This window comes from Abrus precatorius, unplaced genomic scaffold, assembly GCF_003935025.1.
Source record: "Abrus precatorius isolate BTA unplaced genomic scaffold, Abrus_2018 Scaffold10, whole genome shotgun sequence".
Classification (NCBI taxonomy): Eukaryota; Viridiplantae; Streptophyta; class Magnoliopsida; order Fabales; family Fabaceae; genus Abrus; species Abrus precatorius.
Window position 1 is genome coordinate 33,547,978 of NW_020874292.1, and position 21,170 is coordinate 33,569,147.

Consider the following 21,170-nt stretch of genomic DNA (forward strand, 5'->3'; position numbering starts at 1 on the left):
TGTCAGCTATGTTGAATTAGCTTGGTATAATTTCTCTATTTTGTATTCATTATTACAATAATATTTAGATATTTTTAGTCATTTAATTATAAGAAAAATATGTAATATTCTAAGTAACAAATTAATATTACAATTGTGAAAATTAAAAACTAATATGACAACTGTTTGACTAACGAAAGTTAATTTGAGTGACAAATAACTTAATATCGCTTAAATAAGATTTTAAGTTTAAGTATTTGTATATATAAAAAAATTTAATAATAAATTCACTTATCACATTTAGTTACACAACCTAGGTTAAATCTGAATTAGAATAGATGGAAAAAAAAAAAAATGACAATTGATTGCAATAAAACCATACAAGAGTGCTTAAATAGGAATAGTTAAACACAAGTCACCATTCTCAATATTCAAAGTGCTTAAGAAATTTGAGATAATTTTTGAAACCTTGTTTAATTGATCAACATCTTCTAATTTGTTTGAGAAATTTAAGATAATTTTTAAAATATGACATTATATATCCTTTGCAATATCTTAACGTGGGTAACTTAAAACTAATTTTGACTTGAGTCATGTAATATGGTTAGTAATTTTTATTTTTAAAAAAATCAAATTATCATGTGCAATACTTTAAGTTGAAAAAAAAATATTTGATTAAGGAAAACAAGAGTCACTAATTACTCTACAAAATTTGAAGGGTTTAAATATATTTATTATATCGTTTAATATAAATTAAACATGTGTATTTAATTATTTATGTGTTATTAGTGATATGATTTTAAAAGAGTTGTTAAAATAATTTTTTTTAATTATTATAATTGGGAAAATAATTTTGTAAGAACTAATTTTACAAGAGATGAAGATAACAAAAAAAAGTTGAATTTTATGAAAATCTTTGTTGTACGGTCAAAATAATGATAATTTGTAATTGAAAATTCTAAATAAAAATTAATTTTTTATATTAAGTTTATTTAAGTATCTAATAAAAGAAATTAGATAAAATCAATCATTTCTTTGTTGAGAAGTGTCATCATTGTAGGGTTTAAGAGAAGTAAAAAATTATATCCTATTTACGTTGATCTTTCTCTCAATATCACTCGTACATAAAAAATTTATATTTCATAGCTACATTAAATCTCATCAAAATTGATCATTGTGTTTTATGATCATATTTCTATATTTAATTATGTTAAATTATTTTACTTTATATAAAATAAAAAATAATAATCAAGAATCCTCAAAACTTGTTAATTTCATTACACAACAAGACACCATTAATTATTGTTGTTTGATTAAGCATTCAAACAAGATTACATAATATTTTCTATAAAGGACCTAAATTTTAATTTATTAATTTGATAAAATTAATATTTGAAGTTATTATATAATTTTAAATAGTTAAATACAACTTTTCAGAAACAACAAAAAAAAATGCATATCACGTAATCACATAGAATATAAAATTATATGCGTTAATTTCTTATTAGTTTATCTATTAAATGTATTTAAATTTATCAGTTTTCTTTAGACACCATAAAAATTTTCATATAAGTATTCAAGTAAATCTCGCGAGAAATCGTAGTTTAGTTTTTTAGGCAAGAAATTTATCTATTGAATAAATATTTTACTCTTGCCACCTGAAAAGAAAAAAAAAAAAAACTGAACTTTTTTTTATCAAAAATTGAGAAAAGATACTTAATTATTTTGCTAAAAACATAAAGGATCGTTTTGTTAAACCGATTTAAAGTATTAGTTTGTTTTATAGTTAAATAAAACATAGCAAAATGTTAAAAAAATTGTTTAAAATTATTTTAAAATAAATATATTTGCACTACATTTTTAACATTTATCTTTAAATTTTCAAATGAATAATAAAACATATTTACGACCCTTTCCAAATATTTAATCAAATAATTAATAATCTTGTCGATGAAAATGCTTTATATGTAATCGCATCGATATAGATTACTAATAACACAAATTATTATTTTGCAAAACTCATACCATAAGCGAAGTTTGAAATCTCTATCAAAACTTCACGTTTTAAAATATGTTAAAAGTTTTACAAACTTAAATTTAATATCAAATTATAATCAATAACATTAAAATAAACAAATTCATTACTGTTTAAACACTCACATTTAATAATATTAAAGCAAATATAAATTTATAACTAGTTAAACAAGAATGTAATTACCTAAATTTTTAGGTTACTTCACAGCTGACAAACATGGATGTACTTAAGTATATGATTCTATTTACCAATGGCAATGAATCAATAAGTAAATTTTATAAAAGAAACTATTTTAAAAATATATTAATAGAGATAAGATTTATTGACACTAAATTTACACTAAATTTTAACTATACAAATCAAATAATTTAACAATTAAAAAATTATTATTCTTTTATATTTTTTACATATTTTTTAAATAACTTTTCATATAATTAAAATTTGATGTAAATCTTTTAGACTGTCAATAAATCCTATCCGATAAAATATTTTAATAAATAACGTAAATAATTTAATATCATTTGAAGTGTTTTTAGGTTTGGTATCAACAACTTTCATTAAATGACACTTCCACAAAGTGGGAATAATTTTCGCTCATCGGCTAAAATGTTGGCTGAGGAATATCCATATTGCATATATACAAAATATAATTTGAAAACTAAATATGTTTTTAACCCTCAAAATTTTAATTTGTCTGTTTTTTTTAAAAAATTAATCATTTTTGGTCATTATTAATGACGTTTTTACAAAAAATTCACACGTCACAATCTCTTAATTAATCACATTGGGACCAAAAATACTGAATTTAAAAAGAATAAAATAAAAAAAATATAGGTACCAAAAACGTACTAAAACCTAGTTGGAAGACTTGGGGTTCCACTGGTGACAATCTGTAGACGTGTTGATCTGTCTACAAGTTGAAGCAAGCTTGATTAATCCAGTGCAGGACATAACATATTTGAAACCAAGAACATTACATAGTAAATTACACGTGGATACAACACAAACATAAAAGTTTGAAGCAGAAAATACTCTAAACCAGTACAAAATCTAGCACAAGCAAAGGCAACTTTAAAACACAAGGCAAATCCAAGGGCTCAGTGCTAATGCAGACAACAAGGACTCTCAGAAGACACATACATTTTTAACAACAACACATGAAACACAAACAAAAGCGCCTAAGCCAAGGATGATTTGCCTAAACAGTGGAAAACATTATGCTCAGTCAGTCCCATCTCTCACCGGACAATCGAAGCACGTCGCTTTCTTCCACCAAAGGCAAGTGACCCCCCGCTGCATTGTGGTGCTCCAGCCATGTTCGAAGAGTTTCCCATAAACATGAGCTCCGCCTGCCCGAAATCGACACCGTCACCAGTTAAACACGCATTATCTCCGGTCATCAACAAATGACTTTCCAACTCTGATGGATCTTCTTCCTTTTGATACATGTTGACAGGGTCAGAGGTAGAATGTGCACCAGTCACAAATTCTGCACTTGACTGTGAATGCTTTTTGGTGCTCAGAAATCGTCCCCCTGATCCCCTAACCCTATTCAATGCATGGCGGTGCCGAGACTCGTGAAGATATGGCTGCATTCACAATTAAAGGAGGAGGAAATTATATGCAAACTAACACCACTCCTTTTGGTCCAACACCTTTGTTATATGATTCAACGTTTGACATAATGGAATAGTAATTTGTTTACAAATTAATGCGACAGTTCATTCTACCGTATCACAGTTCCATGAGTTCTAAAAATAACCTTTTGATGTTCAGAGATATTACAACACTGGCTTGCAAGTGAAATAGTTTAACCTGTAATTAACATGCACTCTTTCTGTCTCTGAAAAATAGTCTCTTTAACTAATTTTATTTTTAAATAATAGTCATTTTACAATTTTAAGATAGATTTATTTATTTATTTTACCCTTAAAATAATTATCTCAAAACCCATTTTTTATTTTCTCTATCTATTCATTTATTGGATAAACAAATTTTAAAATGGGTATAAACAAAAATTTCATAATACTTTCAATAAAAATAAGATAATTAAATATATCTTTTAATTCTAGTGGCACAAAAGAAAAAGAGTGGCACAGGCCTTTCATAATTCTACCCTTGCCACAAGGGGTGGAACCACATTCACCCAGGATGGTTATACAAAATGCAAAACTACCACTCATGTTTTAGTTATAATTTTATAAAATATAATTTTAACCCTTGTAAGTTTTGGATCACTCTCCCCCCAGAAGAGAAGGGATTATACTTGGCATATTATGTAAACAGCATGAAATAATACTTTTTGACTCAAAGCATGAAAGGTCCTGAATGACAAAAGCAAACGCATCTTATGCAGCATACCTTACGACTTTTGATAAGTTTGTTCTGAGCCTCAAGCTTTGCTCGTGACTGTCTCCTTCTGAGTATACCATGGTATTGTTTCGCATTAACATAAATAGGTCCATCTTCTGCAAGATCAAGTGGTAATGGCACTCTGGCGGGTGCTAATCCTAGCATTTGGGGCATCATTTGGGGTTCATTCTAAAATATATTAAAAGACAGTGACAACATGTTAAAACATTACAATGCAAAATTCCCTTCACCGATAATAAATGCAACAAAAAATTTACATCACCAAAATCACACACCATAAAGTGCATCAATATTAAGATAATCCATAAAAAAAAGGGAAATGAACTATACATAACACTTACAAAAGCCTGTGGTCCATAAGCAAAATTTGGATCGCCATAAGGATATGCAGTATAAGCCTGAAATTGGAGGATAGATAGTTAGTCACTAAAAGTGGAAACTACAAATCCAAAAAAGCAGTTTCTCATACCATTGGGTGATTATAGCTAGCTTGTGGAACATTGAACTCGGTATCAGGATGATTGAAAAGGAGAAATGGCTTCATCTCAGCACAGTCATTAATTAAAATTTAGACATTGACCTGGGACAATGTTACATATTAGACAGCCCAAAGGTGAAATGAGGCAAGGAATATCACATACACATAAAAGAAAGTTATCTAAGGCATGATATATAAGAAAACAACACAAACGGACACGTACATATTTACACACCACAGGAACTACAACACAGCATATATTCCTAAAGAATGGAAAAATTAGCGGTACACTTCCAAAAATTTATGTTCTTACAATAGAATATCATATGGAACAGACCAAATATAGTCATCAAATTAAGGACATATTCATACCCAAATCAGTAAGTCACCAAAGGGTATAACACATGATAGTAAACTTATCATCCACCAAATTTTCATAGCTTATTAATGCCAATTAATGAAAATGCAGTCATTCAAAGAATTCATCCCCCCTGAATCTATGGACTCATAAAAATTGTACAAATTCGATACTTTTTGATACGATTTTAGAAGGGTACACGTCACTGGTAAAGAAAAAATATCAGGAGCAAAAAGAGTGGAGGATACATAACATAACGAAGAAATCAAAACAGCTTCATAATAACATGAAACTTACCAGTAACTCCTCATAATTGTGAGGGAGAAAATAAACATCATAAAAACTACACCCAAAAATATAACATTAACTAAAACAAAGTAGAGCATTCCCCCCTCCAACTATATAAGCCAAAGCGCAGTATACCCTAGGTTTTATAAGCACTCAAATGAAGTAGATAAGGCTGCATCAACATGCAACATGTTCAATGTAAAATCCAACCAGAAAACGTAAGCATAGAAGACACAAACAAGGAAATTAAAAAATCGATGACAATTACCTTAGCTGCTCTCAAATCAAAGAGGGTATTCTACTTTCTTCACCTAAAAGTTCATACAAAGCATAAGCCTAAGCCACACACATGTACAACGATACTCATGTAGAACAAAATATAAAAGCGTTAGTGATCCTACAACACTAGTTGAGGCAACCTCTTAAACTGTGGGTTCCAATTTTATATTTAGTTGTCCTAAAATCAAAACAATGTACGTACTAAAATTTGAATGATCAAAATTTACTATAAGCGGTTCTAGCCTCCTATAAAACATAATACATTATTTTGAAGAAATATAGGTCAAAAAATAAAACAGCAGTGTTCGTCTTCTTCCCATCAGAGTATTGCATATCACGACTCTATGACATAATGAAAATGTACACACACAGAGAGAGACCATTACAGAATGGATCAATCTCAGTTATTTGTTTAATTATGACCTATGAAGCACTAAATGGACACAGGTCATGATACAGCTAATTAAGGGACAATATTTTATAATGTAACCACTTGGTCTCTCTAAAAAAAATTTTAACACAAAAAGATAAAATTATATCTTTCAAAAAAGGTATAATTGCCTGTCAAACTAGTGTGTGTCTATCCATACTGAAGTGTTGACTCAAGTATCCGAATTAACTATTTTTTTCAATTGAACACCTAATAAGGGTCGCTCAACATATGTCAAACAAGTTTACAGGAGGTATTGGTGCTGAAAATGTGATTGACACTGCAACAATTCAAATTAGAAAGGTGCCGGTACTTCATAGGTTGGCATGTCTTCCATAAAATATTATTACACAGCCGGCAGTCTTCCATGTAAAAACAATATATGGTGATACATCAATACTTGGTAAGGTAATTTGGACAGAAAATCACAAGGACAAATCGGTAGTTGGTATTTTACAATGTACATTGTACTGAAAAAAATAATAATTTTAGGGCACTGGCATATTTTATACAGTGATAATAAAATATATGACTTTGAATTATAATATTCCCACAACAAATATGACTTTGCGGTGTATATCGTTTTTGCATTGTAGCCATAATTCTCAAAATCTTCAATCACGTCCTACAAAATGATCACAGAACCTGTATGTGGAGGCAAGGTCATGGAACCAGATAATTAACGAACCGGATATAAAGCCCATAAAATTCAATAAACTTAATCTCTACCAGAGATCTTGAATCCAATATTTTCTGCCAGGCTCTTGTGAAAACAATGAAGAAAAAAATAATAAATATATATATATAACCAAAAAAAAAAAAAAAGTTGGTTGACCACATCAAGCCCCTAATATAGCTCTTTTTTATTTCTCTTTCACAATTTCACTTGTTTTGATCTCATCAAAATGGTATAAATCACAAACATTGCCAACAAGATATAAATCGGAATTTTAATTAAAAAAAACCTATAATAATGCATCATTAATGCCACAACTCTCCATAAAAAATATAACCAAAAAATGTTTTGGTGCATGCTAGCATCTCATCCAAACAAGCTCAATAGCCATGTTTGGTGTCCCTAAACTCTAACATAGATGAATTATATGATCATTCATAACAATAATAAGACATACACATGCCAGACAATCAAACAAGCTAAAATCAATAATTAGATCAACTCTGAATGAATCCTTTTTAAGATAAAATAAACCAAAAAATACAAAACCTTTTATTTTCCATCCTCAACGTCCTCCTTTACTAAAAACCGAGACGGAGAGAACATGCAGAATGGAAGTGATAACAGAAGACACGACAAAAGTTTTACCCCCAAAAACCACTTTTTAAAACTTAAACAACATTAGCCGACCTCAAACTCCACATGCAAATGGAAAACAACAAATCTTAACTTCACCACTTGGATTCCACATACAATAAAATAAATCAAAATAAACAGTAAAATAAGGTACAAAAGAAAATAAATATACACCATTTCACTTTTAAAAAAATATGCGGGAAAATTTAAATAAAAGAAAAAAAAAGAGAGAGATAACAGGAAGAAATGTGGAAATGGTGAGTTCAATGAGCAAAGAGGATAAGATAAAATAACAAGAGAGTGAGAAAAAGAAAAAGGAACATGAGAAGAAGGTACTATAGAGTACCTTTGGGATCTGGTAAGGTACGAAGATGCAAGTACTTAGAAGTGTTGGGTTGAAGTTGGGCATGTCTCCTCTCTTGAAACCCCAACTCACCCGAACCACTTATATATCCACTAAGCCTCTCTAAGTATCTCACACACTCTATTTAGAATAGAGAATGCTCCTTCTCTCACTCTTTGGATACTTTGGCCTTGATGTGTGATGAAACAAACACGTCCAAAGTACCCATAAATACTCATAGTAACATCCAAGGGGGCTTAAACTAGGACCAGGTCCACCATTTTGTTCACAATGCACACCTGTTCACTCTCTCTTTACATTTGTATCGATTCTTTTATTTAACGTCCTTTTCTCGGGAGGTCATGATGTATCCGTTACACAGTTCCTCAACCCTTGGGCCTCGGGCCCTCGTTTTATCACTAACCTCCCGCCGCCCTCCTCTGTGTAACCATCCTCACGCGCTCCTTCTTCAAACCCTATCTACACTCATTCATTCTCTCATCATTTGTTTCCATCAATTTAATCTAACCTTCTTTCACTGAATTGTGTTGGTAATAGAAATTAATTATAAACAAAAATTCTTTAAAATTTAAATTATTTATAAACTTGGAATAACATCGATAACATACAATTTAAATACTTTTTTAAGTATTTTAAATGTTAATCTCTTATCAAAATTTGAAGTTTTAATTTTATGATTTTATTTTTTATTAATATACATTTTAGGTTTAATTAAAATAACAATAAAGACATATAATAATAATAATCTTCCAAAATTTTCATAAACGGAAGAAGAATTGCACGATCGGCTATGCGCGTATCGTGTGGCCTGAGCGATTCTTGGGAAAAACACAAATTAAGTCGATTGTATATTTGACCTTGACAGCAGCTTTAATTTCGAAGATGTCCCTCCACTTTTCATATTCCCTTATTGAGTGACGTTCGGCGCCGAGTTGTCATGAATAACCCAATTTACTCCTTTATTTATTAGGATTGAAATGTATTTTTCACCTAAAATTTTTACAGTGTTATTTTTATATTTTTAAATATTTACAAAAGTAATATTAATAAAAATATGCATGTATTTATTATCTTAAGATCATAAAATATATTTAATATTTTTTTATTTAGGAATTAGCAAATTTTATAAATATAAAAGTAAAAAAGACTTAAATATTTTATTTTTCATAAAAAACAATTTTTTAATAAAATTAGGCAACATATGAATATAACAACTAATTTATTATGTTTAAATTATAATTATTTATATATAAACGAAATTGTGCAGTGCATGTACATAACAATTAATTTATATATATAATTAGTACATTATAATATTAATATCGCATTAAATAAAATATTAATTACACAATAAATTGAAATATACAAGTATATATAATTATCTTTGTATTTCTAGTATGACATAATTTTATTATTATTTAATAAATAAAAATTTATGATTTTAAAAATTTATTATTTATAGGTAAAATAAAAATAAATTTATATTTAAATTCATACTTATTTATTTATATCTATATACTTTCATTATTTTAAAACAATTTATGAAAAATACATAAACGTGAATGTATAACAATTATTTTATATTAACAATTCACACTATAATATTAATATAATATCAAATAAGGTGTTGGTTGATATAAAAAAACAAGATACTGGTTACACTAAAAATTGAAATACATGAATAAAAATAGGGATGATTCAAATTATATTGATGTAATTTATACTCATTTTTATCTTATTAACAATTTAATATAAATAATAATTTTTATCGATTTCAATTGTTAAATTGTAATATATTATTTAAATTATTTGTTTCAAATTACACATAAAATTCACTTATATATAAATTAATAATCATTTATTTATCTATATATATATATATATAGTTTTAAATTGTTTAAAAATATAAATAATTACATAAACATGTAAACTAATATATATATATATATATATATATATATATTCATAATTATTTAACTATATTTATATGTTTACGAATATTTATTATTTCTAATTATTTTAAATCAAACCAGTTTGTTAAAAATTATAAATAAACTTATGCAACTTGGATGTAGAACAATTATTTTATATTAAAAATTCACACTATAATATTAATATAATAAAGTATCAGTTACACTAAAAATTGAAATACATAAATAAATATAAAGGATGATTTAAATTATATATATATATATATATATATATATAGTTAAATATTAATGTTTTATTAAAAATAAAATTAGAGTACAAAACTTTAACACATTACATCTTTAAGGGCTTGTTCTTTGTATTGACATTTAGAATTGTAATTTCAATTTCATATATATTTAGCGTATTTAAATAATTAGAATATAAAATTAAAAATTTAAGTTAAAATCAAATTTTATAGTGTCATGCAAAATTTAAATTCTTAAAAAGTAATTTATTTTTTATTCAAAATTTATTTAATAACTTTTTTAAAAATAATGTATTAATTAATAATATAAAATAATTATTAAATAAATTATTAAAAATGATAAATGATTCTTTTTCAAAAATTATTATACAATAAATTTATTTTTTATGTTTAATTTATCATTAAAATTTAATATTATGTTATGAATTAATTTTTTCATAAATTAAATGAAAGTATATAAATTCTCATGAATATAATTTAATTTTTAAAATTAAAAATATAAATTGAATATAAGTGTTTATGATAACTCACATATTGAGACATGGGTTAAAATAAGTAGAAACATTACAACTAATTATTCTACACTTACATGATAAGTAAAATGTAATTGATTATAGTAATTTTTATCATGTTTTTATTACTCTATTGCATCTAACAATAGTAATTTTTTCTTTTTTATTTCTCTTGCACTCTCAATAGTTCTTAAATTAATTTATAATATTTACTTCGACATCTAACAATTCAAGAAAAATATTAAACAAATTATTATACAATTAATATAAACAGTATAGTTTGCGACAAAGATAAAAAGTGTACAATATAGTTTACAATAAGTGCAGAATAGCAATACAACATAATATAGTAACATATATTAAACAAATGTAAAAAAAAAGACGTAAAAGAAGAATAAGAGGAAGAGAAATAGAAAAAAAAAAGTGAAAAGGAGAAAAGAATAAAAAAAAATATAAAAAGAGGAAGAAAGATGCAAAGGTAAAAGAGATAACAAATGAAGAGAGAGAAACAAAAAAGTATTTAAAGAAGAAAGTGCTTGAAGAAAAATAGCAACCACAAAGATAAACAAAAGGAGACACGATAGATGAGAATGTATTTGTGAATTATAATATTAATAATTTAAATTCATAGTGTGTAAGTTAGGAATTGAAGTGGCCAAATTAGTTGTTATAGAATTTCATGAAATTGGTCAATTGAATTATAATTCTAATTCCAAATTAACATCTAAATGTGATAATTAAAATTCTAAAACCCAATTATAATGTGCAATTTGAACAACTAATTTTATATTTAATTGTTTACATTAAATGGACACAAAAAATATTAACAATACATATTAAGAAATCGTTAATTTAATTTACATACACAATCGAGCTTCTCAAAAGTTATAACGTGAGCCACCTTAAAGAATGATACTTAATAGAATCAATTATTTTATTAATATTTAACACACACTATTGTTAAAAAAGAATATTATTTTAATGAAATTAAATTATTTATACTACCACAAAACACACAATTATAACTTTTTTTCATTTCTTTTTGCATAGTCTTAGACTAATAAGAAGAATAATATGTATGTAATTTAAAATTTTTTTTACACATCTAAACATGAATGGTCAGAATTACATTATCCTGATCCACTAATAAATTTTTAGTCTGCCCTCCTATTTTTTCAACTCCATATTCTCCATTATTATATCTGAATAATAGTTAGCTTTAGGCACATTAGAATTACCCCGAATGAATATTAACATACAAATTGGATTACTTTCTTGTAAAGTCGCATAATTTTAAAGTTACGTGATATTTTAAAATCGTCAATAATTATACTATAAGGATTTACTCTTTGTTTGTATACAAAATAAAATATGTAGTATATTCCAAGCTTCCGTTTATCTTTTTCAATTTTTTGAGTGCCATAAATATAATTTTCAAAGTATATTAATTACTTCCAAAGATTTAATAGGAAAGATAATTTTGAGAGTTAAGTTTTCAAAAGAATGACGTAAAATGTAACACTCATTTTAATTTTTGTTCTTGCACGATACACTATTTGAATTAACCATGGGCCGATCCAAATCCAAACAAAAAACAAAAGGTTTCCAATGCTCTATGGACCAGAAAAAAAAAATCCATTGCTTTTAACATGTAAGAAGCAACCTTAACACAAGAGAAAGCAAATTCCAAAGCATTAGCCACGTAAACGTAAACCAAACCAACCAAAAAAGTAAAAGAGAAAAACACACCCATTAACTCCTTTTTCTTCTTTTCTTTCGCAGAGAATCTCTGGTTTTGTAATTGAACTCAACTATTTACTTGCGCATGCCATCTTCCACTTCTAACCCAATCAACCAAAAATGCTTACATGCATAGCACGTCCCAAGACCCAGTCCGAAGCCAAAGGGCAAGGCGTGAAGTCCCTCACCGGCCAGATAAAAGACATGGCGTTGAAGGCGTCAGGGGCCTACAAGCACTGTGCTCCGTGCGCCACGCAGAGTCAACTCAAGAGTGACGCGGCCGAGTCCGACTCGGACTCGGAGCGGTGGCGACGGAGGTGGGGGAAGCAAATGGAGGCCAGGCTCAAGGGGATATCCAGTGGGGAGGGCACGCCGAGTTCAAGCGGAAGGAGGCTTGTTGTGGTGTTGGAAGAGGAGGAGCAGCCCAAGGAGTGGGTGGCGCAGGTCGAACCTGGCGTTTTGATCACCTTCGTGTCGCTTCCGCGTGGCGGTAACCATCTCAAGCGGATACGATTCAGGTATGCATCTCTCTCTCTCTCTCTCTCTCTCTCTCTCTCTCTGTCGTATTGTTGCTTTTGGTGCCGTTTACAATGTACTCAACAGTGTTGGTCAATGCTGAACCGAGCTCCTTTGATTCTGGTTAGTGTCGTGGCCGCTTTCTACTCATAATCACAATCGGACCCTATCTTTTCCATTTCTGTTACTGTTGCTCATCGCTATCTATCTCTCTTTTTATTTTCTTATTACTTTTTTTTTTAATTTATACAGTTGTTATACCATAGGTTGTATTTATTCTATACAGCTTCTTCATCTTAGCCTATGTTTTGACTGGAATTTTTTAATTATTATTTTAAAAAAACTATCTTGAAAATTATAGAAGGAATTATTTCCTTAAATTAAGATTTGGAGTTAATGCCGTGAGTTTTTGTTTGGTTTTATAGCATCGATGAAAAGTAGTAGGAGTTGGTAATTTGTTTCCATGGATGATGATTGATTTTTTATTATATGTTTTCTTCTCCATGCTTTTGAATAATCTGTTTACTGGAATTGAAAAACTGAGTCTTAACTTCAATGGTCGGTTAAGTCCAGTAACATAAGACTTGAAGAGTTGTAAGTTTGAGCCTTTATTTGTCTCTGACAAAGTAAATTTAAGAGTTCAAGGACTATTTTTCTTATAGTACTATAAACATGTCATTCTCAATTTATTTTTTCTTTTAAATATATACTTTTAAGATTATATATATATATATATATACTTTTAAAACTATTTTTTTCTCTTACTGTATTATTTAAATTTTACCTGAATTTAAAATTATTTGTGTAACGAATGGAATATTTTTTAATAGTTAAAATTTATGCTACAGAATAGTGTCATCTGGTTGTGATTCATTGGTGTAAAAGTTAAAACTGAGATTAAATATCTTTAGTTATGATAATGAATTGTTAATATAATAAACATCTAAAAATGGGGTTTTAGGACACTATGGTATATGAAACATATATAAGTCGTGTGATGGATGATGTTGAATGAGGTGAGTGATGATTCTTCAACGTTATAGAATATTTGTTTCTGGAAACAATCCAAATTTAGAACTTGAGGCTAACAAATAGCCTTGTCTTATTTTGTTTTGGTTATAATGGAAGTTGGATTAGAAAAGAGGTAATAGGTTTGACCCTTGCCTTCAAATCAATATTGCTATCAATTATGGTGATTCATCTCCGCCATGAATGATTAGTGTGAAGCATCGAAATTCCAATTCCTGAATGCCTTAAGTGATGAGTATGAATGCTCCTCTGGGTATACAAAAGGGTTTGGGTTGGGGTCCACATTCCCCTGTAATTTCACGCCCTTGGGAAAAGCAATCCAAAAAGTGGGTCCAAAATTAGAACTTATTGTGACTTGAAAATGGCTGTGGGTCAGTTTTAATTGTATTGGGAACCTTTAAATCTGGGTCCGGTCGTTTGGTCGGAGGAAGCTCTTCTGCTTTCTTTTTGAATATCTTGATGCCTGATTTTTGGTGACTTTTTCTTTTCTTCCACCTATTAACAGTTTTTTGTCTTTTAATATGCAATTTGCTGGAGAATGCTCCCATCATCTTCCACTCCATTACTATATACAAGACAAAATGTGAACCTCTCTACTAGGTACTAGGTGGGGACCTAGCAAAGTTGTGGATAGGTAATAATATAGCTCACAGTCGTGTCCTTTTTTTTTCTTAGCTAAATTTCTTATTTTTGTCTTTCTTTTATCTAGGGAGATAAAAGTATCTATGGTATTAGTGTATTTGGTCCTACTTGGTGACCTGTGGTGTAATCTCAACCAGAACTAGTGGATCTAATGCATAAATGATTTTTTTTTTCTCTTTATCCCCCACGAATTTTTTAGCTCAGAAATTTAAGGCATAGGTCTTAAGCTAATACCAAAACCTAGTGAAATGTTAAAATCATTTCATTGTTTGGTGCGATTAGTGATTTAGTTGACACGAAAGTTTGGACCCACCTGCTTTCTATTGCTTAGACAGCTCCACTGTGAGGTCAATGTTAGCCTTAGCACAACTTTATTTCCGCACAGAATGGCCGGGTTTGCTTTTAATTATTCATATGAGAATTCTTTGTCAAAAAGCATCTACTCGGGGGTGACCCAGCATAATTGAGAACAGTGTCATACACCACTTAAAATTAAAAATTCATCTAATAATAATCTGGTTAACGAAATGACCTAATCATAATAACAATTTGGAATTAGTTGCATGTTTCAAGCATAGAGTCTCGCTGATCACTCCATAAATATATTTAATATAGAAAAAGCTGGATTGTATTAGTCAAGATTGAAGAAAGGAAAAAAGAAAATAATGACAATACTCTAGAGGTGGCAAAGACTGTCATTTTTTCACTACTTTTAAGAGTTGTTAGGGAAAAGGGGGTTGAGAGAAAAAAAATTTTAAACAAATATATTTTAGTTTAATAGTTTTTAAATAAAATGATAAATTAAAATTAGCATAATCCATTAATTGTTATTTATTATCATAAATAATTTATAATTTTACATTAATCTAAAACTAAAAAATTATCTTCCTTTCCCCTGTCTTTCAAAACTTCCTTAGCAAACAACTTCTTAGATTATGATTGCGTTGCTAGATCTTTTCCAAAATTCTGATGTTATTTTCCATAATGTTCCATTCTTATTTGTTGTTTATATGATGACTTCATGACTGAGTGGTAAATTGAATTATGATTTATTTTTAAATTTATAGTCGTGATATATTTAACAAGTGGCAAGCTCAAAGATGGTGGGCAGAGAATTATGACAAGGTCATGGAACTTTACAACGTTCAAAGGCTTAACCGCCAAGCTTTCCCTCTTCCAACTCCACCAAGGTCTGAAGACGAGGTAACTTCTGAATTTAGGTAGCTCCTAGACATGCGTGCAAGCTATTATTACACACTTAATTTATAACTTGTACTGTTGTTGTATTTGCATTTTTACTCACTTCAATCACTTGGGTTAAAACTCAGAATCATCGCTGATCATAACTAGACTGTAGGTATTTTTTCAGTTCATGCTGTGAACTATTGGTAATTTGGTAATGCAGATGGTGGCATGTTGCTAATACCAATGCTTACTCTGGCCAAGGCCTTGCCTATTAATAGTTTTTCATTGCTAAAAGATTATATTTAACGATGAAAATATACATTTTATTCAAAATTGTTTTAATTTATAAAATTAAGTATATTCATTATATTAAATAGTAGTTATTTTGTAATATATAAGTCAGTTTAAATAAACTTTTTAGTCCATACTTATATCAGAAGCAAACAAAAACAAAGAAGTAAAACAAATTAAATTTTTTTATAAATTAAAGTTAACCTATGCAAAAATGGAGGTTCATGAAATAATTTGACGTTATAAAAGAAATTTAATTCTTCTTTTTTTACTCTGATAAGTATTTGTGGTCTATGACATATTGTGCCTTTGTTACAAATAGTTATAGTTTTGTTATTCCTGTCGTCATTTTTTGGTAGTTTACTGAGGTGGAAGTTCTGAGCTCTGATCATATTTTTACTGTTTTTGATGAATGCATGTTGTGAAAGCAGAGTTCAAAGCGTGAATCAATAGAAGAAATCCCTTTGACACCTCCAATGACAAGGGAAAGGCCACCTTGTAATTTATACCGTCCAACAGGGATGGGAATGGGGTACTCATCCTCAGATTCCCTTGATCATCAATCAATGCATTCCAAGCATTACTATGATCCCAATGGTGTGAACTCAACCCCAAAGGTATCCACCATTAGTGCTGCCAAGACAGAAATATCTTCAATGGATGCTTCTATAAGGAGTAGCTCATCTAGAGAAGCTGATCACTCTGAGGATCTATCGGTCAGCAATGCCAGTGACTTGGACACTGAATGGGTTGAACAGGATGAACCTGGGGTTTATATTACCATCAGAGCTCTGCCAGGTGGCAAGAAAGAGCTCAGAAGAGTCAGGTTCAGGTATGTTTACCACCAATTTTGTGTGTTTCGTTCAGCAACTTTATTTTAGATTATCTTAATTTTGCACAAATAAGCACACTTTTGAGAAGTTGAGAGACTGCCACAAACATGCAATTTATACCTAGATAATATTAAGATTGGTTCCTGTCATGTTTAAATTTCATGATCAGATGATGTGCAAGTTTTATGTTTCTTTTTTTTATGATAGACCTTATATAAGTGTAGCCCTACAAAAATCTTAAAAAGATAAACACAAATTTGTACATGAAGAGTTGTGTCACGCGAGATGATCCTCTTCTAGACAATTTACTTGGGTAATTCCTCTTGTATGTCAAGAAAATGACAATTTAACTCCTCACTACAGGTAGTGTGGCTTAAACTATTAAACATCACTCCTTGGATTTCAGGAGTTGCTTAGTAGTTCACCAAGCTACTAATAGATAGCCACCATGTTGAAGATATAAGATCGTCATTTCTGAGTTTCTACCAAGCCAATAGTTTTTAGTATAATTAATATTTGACATAAAGCTTGATGACCATTTGGAATTTGACACACCTTTCTGAACCAATGCTCCCTCATTTTTCATAATGAAATTAAAGTTGGAAGTACAAGTTAAAGTAGCATGGTTCATGCTTCAGCTAAGTGTTATGGAATTATGGCCTTTGACATTGATTGTTCATGGTAGTTCATGGATCATTAAGTCTAGGCTACGATTGTTTGACTAGGTAAAAAATTTGAAATGAAAATCACATTATGCTTGTTGCTACAGCAAAAAATGTAAACTGTTAAAAGGTGGAGTACGATTAATTGACATACTATCCTTCAAATTTTGGTTTATCCTCCTACTACATTGAACCGACCATGTCATAAAGGCCAGATAAACTATCTGCATCTTCAAATGGGTTGGAATGCAATCCTTCACTGCCGCTTAATATCGATAAGCAATATCATGTCAATAGAACACAGGATTATGAAATTATGGATACCTTTGTCTAAAGCCTGTGGCTCAGTGCCTAGGCCAGACTCAATTTTAACACAAAAGTGACTTCAAATTACTATTCTGATCTTTCTATATTGTATTCTGATTGATCTATTACTCTTAGTCATTCTGCTCCTACGTATGCCCATATATCTGAGTTAATTTTTGTGGTTTGTATTCTGATATAGAACTAACTGTACGAAAATTTATTTCTTGGTGTTTGTTCATTTGTGCTGTAGTCGAGAAATGTTTGGAGAGATGCATGCTAGACTGTGGTGGGAAGAGAACCGCGCTAGAATACATGAACAATACTTGTGAAATTTTTCAAAAGGGTGCTCAAAAAAATGTGAAGGTGGTGTTTCTTATTAATTTCCACAATATGTTTTTTAGCTACATAAAGTCCCGTTATAGGTGATCGGATATATGAGGGGTGCTACTTGCACCTCTACCTTTTTGGGCTATATACATTCCTAGACCATAGCATGGTCGCTTCTCATCTTCAGCGATCGATTCTAGTTATTCTCTTGAATCTTAGCTTCTGTTAGTTAGGGTAGCAATATTTTCTCGAAGCTTATAGTAATGGGTGTAAATTATATAGCTGTTGATATTGGATATGAAGAATGAATCTGTTCACTGTTTTTTGTTTCTTAAGCATACAACTTGCAACTGCGGCATTCAGATCAGATATCTGATATAATAAATGAACTTAACAGTCTCAATAATTGGAGGAATCTAAAGGATGTTGGTTTAGGATCAAAAGTGATTTTCTTAAATCAATAGATGTATCTGCTCAGCTCATTTTGTAGGAAATTTAAATTAATTTATTATTTTTTAATCAATATCTTTGATAAACCGGTTAATATGATCCATGTTATAATAATTGTCATCTTAACTTGTCTCATTCATAAACTGGTTAATAGGACACACAATTGTCGAGTTAGCTATAAGATGCCTTGAAAATATTTCCATCTAAAAGTGATTAATTTGCTTATTGAATTGAAATTTCTGCACTAAAAAATTTCAATCATCAGTCTTAGACATTATCTCTTGCACCTTAACTACTAATGAGGTAGATTTTGCAGCATTTTATCTTTATTTAGACGATAATAACCTAATTTTTGTTATGGCCTAAACAACTTGCTACTTTAAACAGATTTTGATCAAATTACCACCAATTACATCTAAATGGTTTCACACATATTTTAACAAATAAGCTTAAGTCAAACAAAATTTTGAATAGAACATGATAGTTTAGTGTTATAAAATATAACATAAATAAATATAATTAAATGTTAACTTTAGTGTTAAAAGCTGAGTTTAAATAACTAACGATAGTAAAAAAAAAGTGAAAATAGTTACTATTTTCACATTTTTTTAAAACTTTCATTTAATAAATTTACCTTTTTAAATAAAAATGTAATATTTTTAAATGCTTAAATTCAGTTTTAAGGAGACAAAACTTATAAGTGTATCAAGCCTCACTAGTTACTAATGTTTAGGAAAGTTAAATTTAATAACTGCAACTGAACTTTTTGTCCTTTTATTGTAAAAATAGTTACACTTTTTTTATAAAATAGTTTCTGAAAACACATTATTAAATATGTTTAGATTATTTACTATTAATGAAAATAATATTATTAACCATGGGATGAATGAAAATAAGAAACATCAAATTAAATTTTAAAAGAAATGTTGAAAGTTTTTTAAAATTCACATCAATTAGACTGGCCTCATGCATGCTTAAGCTTCTCAACTTACCCACAAGCTTAATTGAAATGAATTAATAATATTTTATGAAAAATTATATTAAAAAATTATTCTAATAATTTATTTTAATATTAAAATAAACTAAAAAGTAACTTATTTTAATAAACTAAATTAAAAATTTATTAAAATAAGTTACAAAAATTTCATAAAATCTTTTTCAAACAAATCTTTAATACAATTATGTAATCAAAACTCAAATGTAAAATCGTTAATTAAATCAAAACAATTCTCTCTTAGTTAATTTATGTACTTGTTAATTTATTAATATTGTCCATAAAATAGTATTTAAGTTAATATTAAGAGTAGCAAAATGGGTTAGCTTGTTTTGTTGAAAGTTTATCTAAAAATGGACTAATTTGAGCCACTCCATTTAAAAAATGAGTCATATTTTTTAGTCTGACTTATTTAAGAGTGAATTGTCAATTTAATGAGTCAACTTGTCATAAACTAAAAAATAAATAAAATTAATGTAACGTTGAATCAATGGACTAGTCCACAAAAAATTAACTAAAAAACAAAAAAAGTTACATTAAATAATAAAAAATATTTAAAAATTATTTTTGAAACAAGGCGAATTAGGTTGATGGATCCATAGCATTTAACCTGGCAGGTCAATTTTGGTGGGTTAGATGGCCACCCTATTTTAACAGCTGACTAGTATTATATAATGATATGCAATCATAAATTTCAGGTAGCTTTTGCTGTGTAATGACAATTTAATTTATTTATTTTATCAAATATTCATTATTTAGTTTATGTATATAACTTGGAGCAAACACGAATTTCTTAATTAACCTAAAAAATAACCAAAATAGAATGGAAATAATTGGAGGAATGAATGATCAACAATAACAAAGAAACTTTTCCCATTAAGACTCGTTTATTTTCTTTACATTGTTATTGAACATCGAGTCTCGCATAATATAAACATTAGTTATTCTTTCTTGTTGCACGCCTGGAAACAGGAATCGATCATTGCATCCACTCCACGAGCATCTACGAAGAAGAAAAAACGTAGAAAAGAAAATCAAGATCAAACAAAACAATCTAAGAATTAAAAAAAAAAAAAAAGATACCAGTGTTGGTGTTGGTAGGCTTGTTCATGACACAACTACTAATGCAGTTTTGGGTATCTTGGCATTTTGCCTGACAAGTTCTTACGCACTGTATATAATCAAAGAATGAAGCAGATTGACATTGTGTGTAACACCTGGCACGACAAATATATCCCTCAAATCCATCACTTGTCTCAACTTTTGTAGATGAATTAATCTCATCAGCTTGAGCTATGACAAATATAATCATTAACATTATCATAACTCCTTTTTTCACTCCACTCACCATTGCCATAGCTATCTGTGATAACCTTTTTCTCTTTCCTATTGCTATATATTTCTATTGAATTTTATATCATTATTTATGTTCTACATATGACTATTTATAGCCAAAGAACAATGCATGAGGATAGCTTTTGTTCGCAGTCAACTTTATGAATTAATCTATTTCCAATTTTATGGTCCCATACCAAAGTATGAAAATAAGTAAAATAATAAAAAAACTAAATAAGGAAAGCAATAAAAATGTAAAAGTATCCAAGACAATAT

At 28.9% G+C, this 21,170-nt stretch overlaps 2 protein-coding genes across 3 annotated transcripts; one reads left to right on the forward strand and one right to left on the reverse strand.

Moving 5' to 3' along the window:
* Positions 1-3,252: 3,252 nt before the first annotated feature.
* On the reverse strand, positions 3,253-4,931 carry LOC113853004 (nuclear transcription factor Y subunit A-3-like). The gene is made up of 4 exons (XM_027483433.1): positions 4,857-4,931; positions 4,729-4,785; positions 4,376-4,555; positions 3,253-3,603 (listed from the first exon to the last, which is right to left on the reverse strand). The coding sequence occupies exons 1-4, from the start codon at positions 4,929-4,931 to the stop codon at positions 3,253-3,255; spliced, it is 663 nt and encodes a 220-aa protein (XP_027339234.1).
* A 7,435-nt stretch (positions 4,932-12,366) lies between these two features.
* Positions 12,367-18,442, forward strand: LOC113852782 (protein Brevis radix-like 4). 2 transcript variants are annotated; one of them, XM_027483152.1, is made up of 5 exons: positions 12,430-12,842; positions 15,579-15,714; positions 16,419-16,514; positions 16,593-16,819; positions 18,039-18,251. In XM_027483152.1, the coding sequence occupies exons 1-5, from the start codon at positions 12,445-12,447 to the stop codon at positions 18,115-18,117; spliced, it is 936 nt and encodes a 311-aa protein (XP_027338953.1). In that variant the 5' UTR covers positions 12,430-12,444; the 3' UTR covers positions 18,118-18,251. The 2 variants fall into 2 exon arrangements, with proteins under 2 accessions (XP_027338952.1, XP_027338953.1); XM_027483151.1 differs by having other exon boundaries at positions 12,367-12,842; positions 16,419-16,819; positions 18,039-18,442.
* Positions 18,443-21,170: the final 2,728 nt, after the last annotated feature.

Coding starts and splice junctions, on each gene's coding strand:
- LOC113852782 (XM_027483151.1), top strand. CDS start 12,445: ATGCTTACATGCATAGCACGTCCCAAGACCCAGTCCGAAGCCAAAGGG. Junction 15,715..16,418: donor CACCAAGGTCTGAAGACGAG/GTAACTTCTGAA, acceptor TTGTGAAAGCAG/AGTTCAAAGCGTGAATCAAT. Junction 16,820..18,038: donor CTCAGAAGAGTCAGGTTCAG/GTATGTTTACCA, acceptor TTTGTGCTGTAG/TCGAGAAATGTTTGGAGAGA.
- LOC113853004 (XM_027483433.1), bottom strand. CDS start 4,931: ATGAAGCCATTTCTCCTTTTCAATCATCCTGATACCGAGTTCAATGTT. Junction 4,786..4,856: donor CTAGCTATAATCACCCAATG/GTATGAGAAACT, acceptor CTCCAATTTCAG/GCTTATACTGCATATCCTTA. Junction 3,604..4,375: donor AACTTATCAAAAGTCGTAAG/GTATGCTGCATA, acceptor TTGTGAATGCAG/CCATATCTTCACGAGTCTCG.